At 45.1% G+C, this 16332-nt stretch overlaps 1 protein-coding gene across 1 annotated transcript; it reads left to right on the forward strand.

The window, feature by feature from the left end:
- The first annotated feature begins 14013 nt into the window (after positions 1 to 14013).
- Positions 14014 to 16332, forward strand: LOC116252561 (uncharacterized). The gene is made up of 3 exons (XM_031626909.1): positions 14014 to 15236; positions 15364 to 15975; positions 16053 to 16332. The coding sequence occupies exons 1-3, from the start codon at positions 14014 to 14016 to the stop codon at positions 16330 to 16332; spliced, it is 2115 nt and encodes a 704-aa protein (XP_031482769.1).

A 16332-nucleotide genomic window follows, 5' to 3' on the forward strand; every position in this document is an offset into this window, starting at 1 on the left:
ATCTGGTTAGGCACTGGCTCCATGATGGTGGGCAAATCCCCGTGATGTGGCTTCAACCTAGTAACATGAAATACGGGATGTACTTGCGCCTCTCTTGGCGCGGTATGCCGCTTTACCCACTTTCTGCAAGACCGGGTATGGTCCATAGTAGCAAGGTAGAAGTTTTGAATATGGCTGTCCCATCAAAGACTTCTGCTTCAGAAGAAGTCTCTTCAACCAAACATACTGCCCTACCTAAAATTCACGGTCCTTTCTACCCTACCTAAAATTCACGGTCCTTTCTACCCTTATCATAAACCTGCTTCATCCGATTTTGCGCCTTGGCAATGCTTTGTTTAAGGGAGGTTAAAACTTCCTCTCTGGTGTGCAGTTCGCAGTCCATGTTGTCTTCAATGGCAGTGCCTCCCTCATGTATTTGGGAAGGAGGAAATTTGTAGACTGCCTCATAAGGTGTCATTCCCATGGAAGAGTGCCAACTGGTGTTGTATGACCACTCTGCCCAAGGTAAGAACTTAACCCATGAAGCAGGCCTTTCGCCTGCAAAGCACCGAAGGTATGTCTCAAGGGACCGATTGACGATTTCACTCTGCATCAGTGGGTGGTGAGCAGTGCTAAACTGAATGTTTGTACCCAAGGCCTTCATGTATTTTTTCCAGAATGCGCTCATAAATATGGAGTCTTTGTCACAAACGATGGACTGAGGCATCCCGTGTAGCTTGCTGATGTATTCCTGGAAAATGTTGGCTACCATAGGCCCTTGGTTCATTCGTGGCAGGGGTGCAAAGTGACTGTATTTTGTCAGTCTATCTACCACAACCAGAACAACCACCTTTCCTTCAAAGCAGGGCATAGCATGAAGTCCATGGTAATATCGGTCCATGGCTTGGTCGGGATCGGGAGTGGATTGAGGTGTCCGGAAGGCTTGATTGCCTCATATTTTTCCCGTTGACGGACTGAACATTGGCGGATGTATCTCTGCACATCGTTCTTCAATCCTTGCAACCAGAATTGGGCCTTAATTCTACTGACGGTCTTAGCGACCCCTTCATGTCCTGTTGCAGGTGAGTCATGAAAGTGCTGCAGGAGTTCCTTTTTCAACTCTGACTCAAGAGGAACCACCGCCCGGTTCTTCCTGTACAATAAGCTCCCTTAACCGAATAAAGGGGGATGGACCCTGGGTTCTGGGAGACCGATGTTCTAATTAGCCGCAGGTTCTGATTTGTTTGTTGTTCCTCTGCCAATCGTTCCCACAGATCGGTGTTCACCACCGATCTTCACCACTGACAATGTCATAAACTGCTTCGTTAGGCGAGACAAAGCATCAACTGCCGTATTTTCAGGACCTTTCTTGTACTCTATCTCAAAGTCGTACCCAAGTAGCTTGGCCAACCAACGTTGTTGGGTGGGCATGGATACTCTCTGTTTAGCATATACTTGAGATTGTTTTGGTCCATCTTTACCACGAATTTGTGCCCAATCAAGTACGACTACCATTTCTCCACATCACGATTGCAAGTAGTTCCTTCTCATAGGTAGAGAAAGGTTTTGCCTTACTGGTTAGGGCCTTGGACATGTAAGCAATCGGATGTCCATCTTGGCCTAGCATGGCCCCGATTCCAACATCACAGGTGTCCGTTTCTACCATGAATTTCTTGTTGAAATCTGGCAAGGTGAGCACGGGCGCAGACATAAGGGCTGCTTTAAGTTTGTCGAAGGCTGCCCTTGTCTTCTCATTCCACTGAAAAGGTCCTTTTTTAAGCATTTGGGTTAGAGGTTGGGTGATTATTCCATAGCCCTGGATAAACCTCATGTAATAACCTGTTAATCCGAGGAAGCCTCTCAGTCCTTTCAAGTCTTTGGGTAGTGGTCATTTGTCCATGGCGATCAACTTTTCAGGGTCTGCCTGAACCCCTCTCGAGACACAATATGCCCGAGATAGCCGATGGAAGATTGTCCAAAACTGCACTTGGACATCTTCGCGTATAACTTATGTTCCCTTAACGCTTGTAGAGCTGTGGCCAGGTGAACCGCATGCTGCTCTTCATCCGTGCTATAGATTAGGATATCGTCAAAGAAGACTAGGATGAAGTCGCGAAGGTACTTCCTGAAGACATCATTCATGCACCTTTGAAAGGTTGCAGGTGCATTTGTCAGTCCAAAAGGCATGACAATGAACTCATAATGCCCGTCGTGAGTTCTAAAAGTAGTCTTGGATATGTCTTCCTTATGCATCCAGATCTGGTGGTAACCGGCTCTCAAATCAATTTTACAGAAGATGGTAGCACCGGTTAGCTCATCCAAGAGTTCGTCAATGACTGGTATCAGGTGTCTATCCTTGATGGTGGCTTCATTCAATGCTCGATAATCAACACAGAAACGCCAGGTGTTGTCCTTCTTCTTAACCAAGAGGACTGGGGAAGAGAAAGGACTGCTACTAGGGCAAATTATTCCTCCTTCGAGCATCTCTTTAACAAGTTTCTCGATTTCCACCTTCTAGCTATACCCGTACATATAAGGTCTAACATTCACAGGTTCTGCACCCTGTGACAGGATGATCCAGTGGACATATGCCTGTTGTGGGGGCAATCCTTTTGGCTCAGTGAAGATATCTGTGAACTCCTCTAAAACTGACTGTACCTTGGCCGGAACTGGCTCTTCCTTTGTTTCTTCTACTGCGGGAATGTCAATTGCCAACGTGACAACCCAGTATGTTGGCTGCTCCAATGTAAGCGCCTTTAACGCAGCCTTGGGACTGACAGTGCTGCTCAAACCCGTGTGAGTAACATGCTCACTATCTCCTTCTTGAGTGAAAGTCATTCGTAGGTTTTTGAAATCCCACGAAACGACTCATAATGCTGCGAGCCAAGTCACTCCAAGGACGAGATCAACTCCATCTATAGGTAACACCAATAAATCGATCTTGAATGGTTTTCTCTTGATAACCACTTCAACTCCATTACCCTTGTAAGCACACAAGATTCTTTGCCCATTTCCCACTATGACTGTCAGAGGTTTTGATGGAGCCAATAGAATTTCACATCTTTGAGAGGCCTCTACACTTAGGAAGTTCTGAGTCTTGATGGAGCCAACAGAATTTCACATCTTTGGGAGGCCTCTACACTTAGGAAGTTGTGAGTCGCCACTGAGTCAAGTAAAATCAACATTTTATGCCTGTTTATGGTACCAATCATCTTCATAGAATTGGGCTTGAAAGGGTCCATCATCGAATGGAAAGCCCCTTCTATCTCATCCTTAATCTCGGTTATGGTGATTTTCGATTTGGGAGCCTCTTCTTTCTCTTCCTCTTTCTTTTCCTCCTCATCTGAGGAACTTGAATCCGGCTCACTCTCACTGGTGTCACTGTAGTTGTAGACCAATTGTAACCTAGAAAATGACTTACACTTTGTCTCATTTTCCTTTACATTTGAAGCACAACTTTTTGCACCTCAGTTCCTCCATTTCTTCTCTGGAGGTTTCCGGCCCTGGCTGGGCCTAGTTTCTCTCATCTTGGGGTAAGGAGCCTTGTCGATTCTTTTGTATTGAGAACCAGAAGGATACGACGATTTCCTCTTCTGGCTGTCAAATTTACGAGCCTTCTTGAGTGCTCGTTTCTTTTCCATCTCTCCTCATAGATTCATGCCATGGCAAAGCACTCATCCAGACTGTCATATTTCTGCGTCTTCATATCAATTTTAATTTCATTTTTGAGATCTCCTTTAAAAGCGCCAATGCGGGAATGCTCTGTCCACTGGACCATGCTGGCAAGCCTTTCAAACTATTTTTGGTACGCTTGAACCATTGTGGTTTGGACCAGATTTTTAAGATCCTCATCGTAGCCAATGTATGTAGAGTCTTCAAATCTGAGCTGAGACAAGCCTTGAACTGTTCCCAAGTGAGATTTTCATGTTTGTGATCGAACCACATATACTAGGAAGTGGTGTCTCCTGACATATAAGCTGTGGCCGTCTCTATCCACTCTTCTCTAGGAACATGCTGACAAATAAAATATCTCTCTTCCATGAACATCCATTCACGTAATCCTTCCACATTGAACTTAGGGAACTCATATCGAACTGTGGGTGTCCGTTCGGGCTCATGCCTCTGAAGTGCTCTGGAGCGGCGAGGAGGGGACTCATCTTCTTCTCCATCAGACTCAATAGTATGTCCGGTTTTGGCTGCTATGGGGGAACCGTGGAGTACGAGTGGAATGTCCTTGATGCTCACCATCGGTTTCATGAGATGTACAGGGTGGAGGTCCAAGACGTAGAGAGGGGTCTTCGGGACCATTTTTGTTCAATTGGGCCCCATCACGACTAGTGGCCACATGAGACAGGTTGGGATCAACTTCATGTATCACTGGCGAGTTAGGATGTCCACCTAAGACTCCTTTTCCTTTGTCGACGCCTGTAGGGTTGGGACCTTAGGTATAGTCCTTTCGCCTTGAAGGTTGATGGAGGAGGAAAGAGCTTGGAACATTGCTCTAAACTTGTCCATTTCCTTTCTACGGGTGGCTTCTTGCCGTTCCATCTCGTTCCGCCTGTAGGACTCCTGTCTCCCTATATCACGCCTCATCTTTACCATTTCACACTCGATATGCTGCATTTTGGCCCAAGTTACGTCCTGGATTTCTATGGAATTCGTTTGCTGAGGCTCTTCTTGCCCTTGAGGTATTTCCTTAGTGATGGGCTCTTCCTGGACGACTTGCTTTTTTGACTTACCCATTTGGAGGGTGTAAGTCGACCAGCGCCAAGGAAACACGACTAACTAGAACCGAAAGTCCAATTTGCGAAATCAAGTTGCCACTCTAAAAGAAATCCAAATCTAATCTGGTCAACTGTTGTACCAATTGCAATACTACTGAAAACTAAACCCCAACACTTCTACGCTAACACTGACCCTGCGCCGACCACACTGTCGCTGCGCTGCCCGTGTGTCCGTAGGCAAGGGAGATGGGTTGGCCCGCCTACTGCCGCACTCTCCTAGTGCCTCGGCAATCACACCTCGCTCTCGGTCGGGCTCAAAAAGCCTAAATCACCCAGGCTCAAAGAGCCTAAATCACCGCGCCCGGCTTGGCGCCTCGGTGACGCACCTCGAGCTTGGCTACCCTCGGGTGTACGATATGCACAACCCTATACTTGCTAAAAATGAGCAAGCCTAGCCGTGAACAACACTAAGGAAAACCGTAGATGGCCCTAAGAAATCCGACACTCTGAACTCAAGAAAACCACTCGTCGATACTAATACTAAGAAATCCGACTGCTACACTGCCCTCTGAACTGCGTCTTCGAAGGTCTGAGTGCTTGCTCTGAAGGATAATTCCTCAAGATAGCTCTAATACCAATTGTTAGACTCCCAACGAAGGCTACACCTCTCCCCGCGGTCCCATCCAATGGCCAGCTTCAGCCAAAGTCCTTCCCACCTTGTAGCTACATTGCCCGAGGAGTGGACTTCACCTCGTGGCCCCTTGCTGATCATAGCCAAGCTCGGCTTGGCCGGTAAACACCTCTAATCCCCCTATAGTCATGAGGGCAGGGCTCTATTGCTTTTCGCATTTGCTTTAGCCTGGTCTTGGCCAATCGTTGAACTCAGTGGTACCTCGACGGCCCTTGGCCTAGACACGACCACTAGTCAACAATCCTACCTAGGGGAAATTGGGTGTGGTTTGTTTCGACTAGGTATGGTTTGATGGTTTGTTGAGAGAGATGTGAGTGCATTCATGCGTGCTTGTACGGCCTCACACCCCTCTAGTCAACTTGTCGTAGGAGTTACCTTAGTTAGATTTTCTAGGTTATCCGCTCTTGTACATCCCGTTCTACTGGGGGGTGTAAGTCGACCAGCGCCAAGGAAACACGTTTTGCGCCGGGGTCCTGTCCGGTCGGATAGCTTCTTGCATTAATTTGTTTAGGTTTTTGGTTTATGGTTACCTCAGGAGATCTTGGGATCTCATTCAATCTCAACAAATTTTGTTATAAGCACCACCACAGGAAGGGGGTGAGCAGGTGGTAAGAGGAGAGTGTAAAGGGTGTCAAGTAGAAGATGTCCTTAAGATCTCAACCCTTCTGTTCAGCCCACTTCAACTCAAAAGAGGGATTCCACAACCCAAGTAGAAGGACATGATACATGTATCAATGGAATGAGGAAGAATGACTGTGTGAAAAGGGATCCCACAACCCCTTATTCCAGAAGAGGGGAAAGGTTGTCGAGACGGCAGCCGTTGTCGGAACAAAAAATGAACGGCAGATTTCTTTGGACAACCTCAGAACGTTGGCTCTCACAAAGGACTAACCCTTGGGACCAAATTTACGTTGATAAGCCCCACATTTGAGAAAACAACATAAAATATACATCAATTCAACAAAGTAACCCAACCATAGAAGGCTATGCCCGAAGTTGTAACAAGATATTCTGTAAAATAGACCAACAGCAGTCGGTAAAGTATACCAACAATAGGAACAACACAAAGAGAAGGCTGCCTTGTGCAACAGATGATGCAGAAACAAAGGCAACACTATGAGAAAGCAGGCACGCAGGAGGAAGTAAACCAGTTTACTTGAGCTTTTTGTGATGGAGTAACACGACAACAAACAGGAGTTCTTGATAAAACAGCCAATTCAGCAAACGATGCACGTCTATGTTTGTGTAGTCTCTAGACCCCAACCATCAATAACAAAAGCAACATCCTGGATGTAGAAAACACCAATTCTAAGTCCTTTTAGGGAACCCAAAGCATCCACTGGCACTTTTAACTGGACAAAATTATACCATTTTCTATTTCTACTGTGTGCCTAGTGACAATACATTAGCAGCAAAAGGATACTTCAAAGTGTTCGGATATCTATGAGTTACAGATAAGGTAGTGATACCCTGAGAGGGAGAAAAAAAAACTTGGTGAATTTGACAACATGAAAACAGATTTCTTGAAATGGCTCCTCACATTCATAAATTTTGTATTATACAATTTATGCAATTACTTGAAATATAAAATGACAAAGTTTGCACCTTAGGCTTTGAGGTGCTTATTCGCATTGTAAGCAACACCCTTTCCAAGCTCCTTGCAACTTCATCTTTTGTCCTCCCATTTATTAACAGAAGTTGTGCTTTTGGCTCTGCATGATCTAAGTGAGATAAGTTCTACTACCATTTGATAGCTTATGCATGACTAAGTAGTTTGTAATAGAAAGTGCAAGAAATAAGCAGGATCATGTCCAACAGAAACAACATCAGCAAGTTTATCAAAAGGAACCATACCATTAGATCTGGATGCTAGCAGTCTTCCTATTAGCTTTCTCACGTATGCCTACACCATCTGTGCAGGCCTGAGTCTCCACCAACAGCAGCACAAAACAAGATCAAGGGTGTCTTCCCTTCATCCACATACTGAAGATCTTGCACGAAGGAAGAAAAGAGAACTAAGACCACAATCTGATCACATCCACATACAGCTTGCACACAGAAGAAAGTTTATGATCTTATATACTAAAAGATTATTAATTTTCTTTACAAAAGTTATCAAATGCCAAAAAAGAAAACATTTCAGCTTTTTGTGACAATCTTCCTTGATGAGACAATGAAGCATGACTAACCAGGAGAAATTAGGTTGCAAGGGAGTGTTATCTGAATGGCTGTATTTTGTTTACCACCAGTAAGCATCCAAAAGTTGATTCCAGCCTTCTGAAGCATATCAATTGTTTCTAGAACACCTTCCTGCAATGGCATCCAAAAGAAAATGGGATTAATTGAACAACAAAATTTGACTCCAGTAATTAGATGTAATGGCGCAAACAACGTATAAAAGACCACTTCACTATATTTGTCAACTGACAAAGATCCTTTTATATAAAAAGGCAAACTCTTCATCCACTTGAACATTTTTATGGTACAATAATATAAGGAGATATTTGCACGTTACTCGTTTGTGATTCTCCTTTTCTTCAAAGAAGCTTTTGCTTAGTAAAAATTAAATATCTACCCAGAATAACCATCGTACATATGCATAGATATGTACATAAAAAGGGGGGGGTGGGGAGAGTTACATAAAAGGGGGGGGGGGGGGGGGGAGAGTCCCAAGTACATTTCTACCTTCTACTGACATTTAACAGTTTTTCTATTCTCTATGGATTAATTATGCACACGCGAATATTCTGAAATAGCTATAAAATTATAAATGGAGAAGAACCAAAATCATGCAAAGTGATCACTTATATGTCATTTGATGTTTACCTCCATTTAAAAGCCTATACCAATTGTGCTAATTTCATCATCATTGGATACAAATGGTAAGCAACTGAGAACAGGCAACATTCATCATATTTCAAGAGTAAAATGTGAGAGAAGCAGCAAAGAAATAAGACGTACATGTGCTTGCATTTTCTGAATTCATATTCTATTTTGCCTTCTGTCATCTTCATGGGTCCAGATCTAACCATGGTCCTTTCAGAGTGAGAGACCAATCCCTTTGTGTTTCAGTCTCAAACAACCAATTCTTGGAAAAGCTTCTATCAAATATCAAATTGAACAGCAAAACCAAGAATCAACTAAATTGATGTATCAACGTATATCCAAAACAAAAAAGCTTATAGAGAAAATAAATATACTGGAACACTCCAATGGAGAACCGCACACATAACCATGTGCATATGCAATGACTCCTTCAACACCATCTTCTTGCAACTTTTGCATGCTTCAAACACCACTTCTTGCATGATTTTATTTTCCAGACGTCCATCAAAAACATGAAAGAATTTCCCTCCCTCAAATATTACCCAATATAATGAACTGTTACCTGAGCCATGTGAGCGGCTTCATAAAAAAGAGGCAAGAATTTGGCTGGGTTCCAGAAGATCAGATACGCCAAGGATGGGCTCAATGATTGATCACTACAACAAATAAGATTTTTTGCCATGGCCCATACCATGGAAAACTAAGTAGGCCAAAGTGTCCAATCATTAGCTAATGCAATATCAATGTGGTAGCACATTCGAACACAAGAGTAATGCCATAATTTTTCAGAAAAAGGTAAGCCCAAGGAGTTGGCTAACTAACACGATCAATGTGCACATAACTCAACCATGTAACAGCAGACTGCTGCTAGACTCAAGTGGGATCACTATCTTTGGCCCTATTTCTCATTTTTATTGACTTCTTCATTCTCATTTTTGTCATTATGTTTATAATTTTCCACATTTTCTCAATTTTTTCCATCAGAAATTTGTAGGTCAAGAACATATGGGATCTTGCAAAAGCAGACATTGAAATATTTAGAGAGAGAGAGAGAGAGAGAGAGAGAGAGAGAGAGAAGAATTACCTCTTCTCGACTCATCTACAAGGGTCTCAACATGAAAAAAAGAAGAAACAAAGAGAATAAGGGCTTTGATGAAATCTTCAAGACACTCATTGTCTAACTGCTTGCCAATTGATGGAGCATTTGCAAGATTGATCACCTATCAAGAATATATATAGTTAATAAATAATACAGCACAACTGAAACTTAAATGCAACAACACATGCCAACTAGAAAGAATGCATGCATAATACTCTAGGGAGACCAAAAGCATGGCCAATAGACAAGCCATTGCTAAGTAGCTACATGTTGGTCCATTCATTGGAACATTCAAGCTTGACAACAACCTCATCTATAGAGCTCTATTTTGGCCCCCAGTGCCTACGCTTCACGTACATCCAAAATGCCAATGATTTATGATTAGGCAAAACAAGACATTTGACAATCATAACCTACAATAAGGAGATTCCTACAAATCTTGCTTTCAACCCTGTCAACAACCAAATCTAGTACTCTTGGAGGATAACCTCATCTTATGTTCCCTCCCCAAGGGACACACTTAATGGAAACAAGCTTGTAGTTGTTTCTATTTATTAATGGCTGCCGGTAGCCATTGACGAGGAAGATCTACAACGTACCCGAACCAAGGAGTCCTTGGATCGGCAGCCGTGCCTTCTCCTTGATCACGAAGGAGTTGAGAGGCGACTGCACTAGAGGGTGTTGAAGGAGGTGCCACCCGTGGTTCTGGCCCGTCTTTTTCAACCTTGACATCCGGCGAGATCTCAGCCATATCCAAGCGTGCCGACTTCCTAACGCTTGGTGGAGGAGTTCTCGGTTTCACCTTGTTCACAACATCAACGGTTCTCCATTCCTTGCATTCAAGGTATCTTGTCTAACTGGGATTTGGAGTAATGGGTATCGCGTGGAGAAGAAGATCTATCCTTGAAGACACTAAGAAGAAGGGCGGGAGCATCTGGCTGGAAGCTTTTCCAGCAACCTAAGTCCTGTCCTTTGCTTGGTGGATCCGAGTTAGATAAGGCACTCCTAGTCCCCAATGCATCTCAGATTCATAAGGAAAGGATTAGGGCGAGGAGGAAGAAAACCCACGGAAATAAGAAAAATACACCTAGAAGGAAAGAAGAGCAAACGCGGAGGAGGCGTCCTTCAGATTCCTGAAGAAGAAGACAGGCGGTCTCTCTGATTCGAGGGCTGTTCCAGAAGATTTACTGGGAGTTTTGAGGCAATCTATAGTTTGTTGGAAAGCTCTCATCATCAGCTACATCATACTAAAATTTCCGCCTGATCGGACCAGGGCGCACTGGTCATATCCTCCACGAAAGTTCGCTGTCTCCGCCGCCACCACTCAGAGGCAGTCCGCCGCAGAACCGCCACTTCCAGAGGCTGTTTCAGGCGAGCCATATACCGTTGGAATTGTAATTAAAAGTTCTACAACATATCCAAAATTCAATGTATTTGAACTTCAATTGACTGGAGAACCATCGACTGCAAGTTATGGGCGTTCGAAGGACTGCTTGCCGGTTTTCATGGAGTAGGGCCGAATTCCGGTTAATTTCCCGGCCAGATCCGGCGACTACCGGTCAGATCCGACCATTGGGTAAATAGTTCCCAGTTTGCCCTTGCCATATCTTGATTTTACTTGAATTAATTTACATTTACCATGGGCAATTCGGTCAAAAGAGACGAGCTCAACCCGAGCACCTAAAGTGTGCCAAAAAGGTAACATTTGGGCACCGCAAGCTCCCTCTCCACATTTGGCGATGCTTTTGGCAAGAAATCAGCAGCGGGTCCTCGAGGAGGACAGGTGGCATCACGTGGAAGAAGGCGCCAACCCATTTGGTCAAATATTTGGCGACGGATTTAGAAGATCTCGCGAGGCTTTTGGAACGGGTGCCAAGTGTCCCGCGCGCCAAAAGGGAAGGCGATCTCCTTCAAGATCCGTCCCTATAATTTTGGGAAGGAGATCCCGGCGCCTTAGGTACATTGAATCTGGACTCTTCTCAACTAAGGCAGGTGCTAGGTGGTGCCACCGGTTGAGGACACGTGGCAAGAGGCAGCTCGCAAGATCCCTCTTCCCGATTTGATCTCCAACAATCAAGGAAAGAGTTCTACCAGCCGATTAGGAGCATTGTACCTAGTCCTAATCCAGCTAAGGCAAGAGATCGACAACATGCTTGGAGATTCTCACGCACGATTGAAGGGGATTTCCTCCACGATACTAGGAGGTGACTTGCGCCACATTTGGGAATCCTTCCAAACCGACCTCGTGTGAAGAGGAAGGTGTTCATTTGGGAATCCCGTGAGCCAATCTAGGAGTCGAGAAGGACAAGGAAGGGCCGGCCGTACTCCGATCAACATCACTCGCCGGAGCTCCTATACTCGCCGGAAAAGAAGGAAGACACGCGTGTGTTGGCGCTTCCAACACTTGCATCCCCCTAACTACGTCGCTTCCTAGGGGTTATTCGATTCTCCGGTGAAGTGCAATTGGCCTTAACCCCCTTGTTTCATTTGATTAGTTCTTGATTGCTCTCTCTCTCATACGATTTGTGCAAGTGGGGTGGACGATCCGTGACTTAGGAGAGGACGTACAAGGAGGAGAGGAGCGTAACTTGAGGATTGCCTCAACGTCCGCCGGCGCTCCAGCGACCGCTTCCTCCTTTCCATACAAAAGACCGGGGTTAAATTGTTCTTACGGGTGAAGGCTTTCCTTTACTGGAAGTTGATTTCCTTTTCACTTCTATACTTGATACTTGCTGCTCTTGCTTCTCAAATCTTAATTTCCAGCAAGAGGAATGTGTGGCTCAACCTCTACCTGTGGTAGATTGCAGCCCAAGGAGAGAAGGAACCGCGTCCGCCAAGCGCCATTGGCGATTGCCTCCCCCTTCATCACACAAATCAACAATGGGTCCGATTTCTATCGGGTGACTAGATCCACCTACTCTTCTCTCCTTATTCTAACGAGTAGAACTTGATTCCTTCTTGTCTAATTCTGCCCAAGGAGGAGTTCTACTCGGCGAAAGGTGGACGTAGCTGAAAATATCAAAGGGAGCAGCCTTCTTGCTGCCGGTTATCCCCTTTGGTGAAGCTCGAGGAGTCCCCAAGCGAGGCCTTGGGAGGTAAAAATCGGATCACCCTATAGATCCGGGGAAATGGTGTATTTGCTTTCTATCCCGCCATTGGCATTGACAACCGGCTGGAATCCCTCCAAGGCACCTTGCCGAGGACACGATTTCCGAGTTGTAGACCACCTAGGGGTAAGGGTGTGGTTTGCTTCGCATAGGGATTGCATGACATGGTGGTTTGAATGGTTTGGTGCATGTTGAGTGAGATGAGTGCTTGATGTATCGCTCCGCTTTGTATTAAGCCTCACATCCATTCTAGATTCTTGCAGTAGGTTCAAGCTGGGATTGGGGAAGCCATACTTGTAAAACCTTGACCTACTATCCGGCGGGAACCACTCTTGTAATTAAATTTTAAACCTTATATCGGCAACCACCTCCTAGATCTTGGAGAGGGTCTCGACGGCTTTTTGGAGATTTTCGTGGCCGCATTCGGGCAGACCCTACCAGTTGGTATCAGAGCGGTTGGAGGATACTTTGTGCTGAATTTGTTGCTTGGAAGCCATTGGTGATGCCCGAGGTGCAGCTTGGTAGATTCGGCCAGCGCAAGGAGTAGACAGGGCAGATTTGAGGCTAGTTTTGGGGATTCGGTTTCTGGCAGATTTTGGGCAGTTTGGGCACTTGGTTTTCTAGCAACTATAGCAGAGTTTATTTCAGTTTGCTTCAGTTTTCCGTTCGGCACTTAGCAGCCTTTGTTGCTTCCGTTTTGCTTGAAGTTGAGTTGTGATGGCTCCACGTAAGGCTAAGACTATCGAGCCCGAAACCCTTGTGGTGGAGGGTGAACAAGTCGTGGTTGAAGAGACTCGTGTAGTAGAGAGAGGAGAGTCCTTGGGCACCAATTCCAAGCTAGATCTCATCCTTAGCCAATTAGCCGGTGTAAACCGAACCATTGCAAACATAGATGGTCGGTTGAACACCCTTGAACAAAGGAGAGACCCAACCCGTTCACACACTTCTTCCTATTACCGTAGGAATGACCCCATAGGAGCGGTGAGCGAGGCATTTTTGGTGGATGCTAGGAGAGCTAGCTTAAGGGGACAAGGGGTAGAACAACCACCGAGAGCCCATACTCATGTTCCCCAAAATGAACCTATACAACCTCCTATCCAACGCCAAGTTATCCATCCTCAACTCACTAATGGTACCAACCAAAATGGGGCACCCATACATGTGGGGGAAAGAACCAGACGAGGGGGTGAGAGACCTACACCAGAGGAGATAAGGAGAGCCTTCCTAGAGCAAAGGCAAAACCAAGAAAGGCAGCACCACGACGAGCCTTACCAAAATCTGGGTCCACATCATGAGGGGCCAAGGAGACATTACGAGAATCGTTCCATGCAATCCATGACTTTTGGCGAGTTTGAAGAGGAATTGGATAGGGAAATCGAGATGATGAATGGCCAAGGTAGAGGCCAGGACCATGCTGGTTTCAACCATGGAAGGAGAGCCCGACCAAATGAGGAGCCAAGGCTCCCTATGCCAAAAATGGATTTTCCTAAATTCAATGGGAAGAGGCAAAAAGAATGAGTCTACAAAGCCGAACAATACTTCATTTGCCAAGAAATCGCAGAACAACACAAGATTCATTTGGCAAAGATGTATCTAGAAGAAGAGGCTATGCAATGGCATTGCTTTTGGGAAGAGGACTATCCAAACACCACTTGGGACCTCTTCAAGGACGAGCTTTTACTTCGGTTTGGAGAGACCATGTATGTTAACCACGAGATTGAATTGAGAAATCTCAAACAAACTTCTACCGTCCAAGACTATCAAAGCAAGTTTGAGAGACTATGTAGCATGGTTAAGAATCGACCAGAGGATTCCAAGATCGCCCACTTCATAGGGGGTCTTGATGAGGACATTCAAATTGAGATGCTTAGGGATCCTCCTACCGAATTAAGGAGATGTTTTGCATTGGCCAAGACAATTGAGGAGCAACTTAGAAGAAGAGAGGCACGTAAGAAAGTTTACAAACCGGGGCTTGTATCCAAACCCAAGCCTAACTTTGTGAAACCAGCTCCACCACAGAAAAAGTTTGAAAATCGGCCAGCCTTTCGCAATAACATTCCCATTAAATACATTTCACGTCAAGAAAGAGAGGAAAGGATTAAGAAGGGGCTATGCTTCAACTGTGAAGAAAAGTGGCATGCGGGTCATAAGTGCAAGCATTTTCAGTTATATGAGGTCACAGATAGTGATGAGGAACTTGAAGAAAATGAAGAGATAGACACCAAGGGCACTGAGGTAGCCAAGGTGAAAGATGAGACTGAGGAAAAAGAAGAGGGCTTGTGTCACGCCCTCACAAACAATGGGCCCAATGCCATGAAGGTTGTGGGTAAGATCAATAACCAAAAGGTGATTGTTCTTCTTGATACCGGAGCCACCCACAACTTCCTTAATTCGAGGTTGGCTCATCTCGTGGATGGCAAGACTACTCCCCAAGCTTCTTTCAATGTCATGGTTGGAAATGGAGAGAAACTAGCTTGCCATGAAATTTGCAAAAACGTGAGCTTGGAGATGCACAAGGTTCCTTTCAAGGTAGATCTATACCTTCTCCCCATTGGGGGTGTAGATGTAGTACTTAGGATTCAATGGATGAAAACCTTGAAAAGAATCTTGTGGGACTTGGATGACATGACTATGATGTTTCCTAAGGAGGGTGGAGGGGAAGTAACCCTCAGAGCAATCAATCCTAGCGTGGACCCTAAGCCGGCCTTGAAGGCCCTCATTGCAAATCAGCCAGTATATTGGCTAGTGTCCATGGTAAAAGATGTTGTTCCTTCCACCACCGATGTTGAAGAGATTCCTCGTGACATTCAGTGTGTGATTGATCGATTCCCTTCAAGAGCCTAAGAGCTTGCCTCCCACACGTTCCTATGATCATAGGATCACTCTCACAAAAGGAGCAGAGGCCGTAAATGTATGACCATACCGGTATGCTTACAGTCAGAAAGCCGGGATAGAGAGGCTTGTGAAGGAGATGCTCGAAAGTGGGGTCATCCGACCTAGTAGTAGTCCGTTTTCATCACCTGTTTTGTTAGTTAAGAAGAAGGATGACACATGGAGGTACTGTGTAGACTACCGGGCCCTCAATGAGGTCACGGTAAAGGATAAGTATCCTATACCAGTCATTGATGAATTACTTGACGAGTTGGTTGACACTTCTTATTTTTCAAAGATGGACTTAAGAGCAGGCTACCATCAAATTCGTATGCAGAAAGAGGATATTCACAAGACCGCGTTTCGTACTCATGATGACCATTATGAATTCCTCGTAATGCCTTTTGGGTTGACAAATGCACCAGATACTTTTCAGAGGTGCATGAATGATCTCTTTCGAAGATACTTGCGGTACTATGTGTTGGTGTTCTCCGATGATATACTCATGTACAGTCCAACACTTGAGATACATGCGAAGCATTTGGACACCGTCCTTACTATCCTGAGGGACAACCAGCTCTACGCTAAGATGTCCAAGTGTACCTTTGGCCAGACTTCAGTTGGATACTTGGGACACATTGTCTCCAAGAAGGGCGTTAGAGCTGAGCAGAGAAGTTGGTAGCGATCGAGCAGTGGCCTCTACCCAAGAATCCAAAAGAGTTGTGTGGATTTTTGGGGCTGACCGGATATTATAGGCGCTTCATCAGTGGCTATGAGTCAATAGCTTCACCATTGACCCACATGTTGAAGAAGGGACCATTTCAGTGGTCAGACAAATTGAGGGAGGCCTTCACCCAGTTGAAGGCAGCACTTATTTCAGCGCCCGTTTTGACTTTGCCAAATTTTGATAAGGAGTTCACTATTGAGACCGATGCCAGTGATGTTGGAGTTGGGCCAGTTTTGAGTCAGGAAGGACATCCAGTGGCATATATGTCCAAAGCGCTTAAAGACGGCCAAGCCTCTCTCCACTTATGA

Source organism: Nymphaea colorata, chromosome 4 (genome assembly GCF_008831285.2).
Source record: "Nymphaea colorata isolate Beijing-Zhang1983 chromosome 4, ASM883128v2, whole genome shotgun sequence".
NCBI lineage: Eukaryota > Viridiplantae > Streptophyta > Magnoliopsida > Nymphaeales > Nymphaeaceae > Nymphaea > Nymphaea colorata.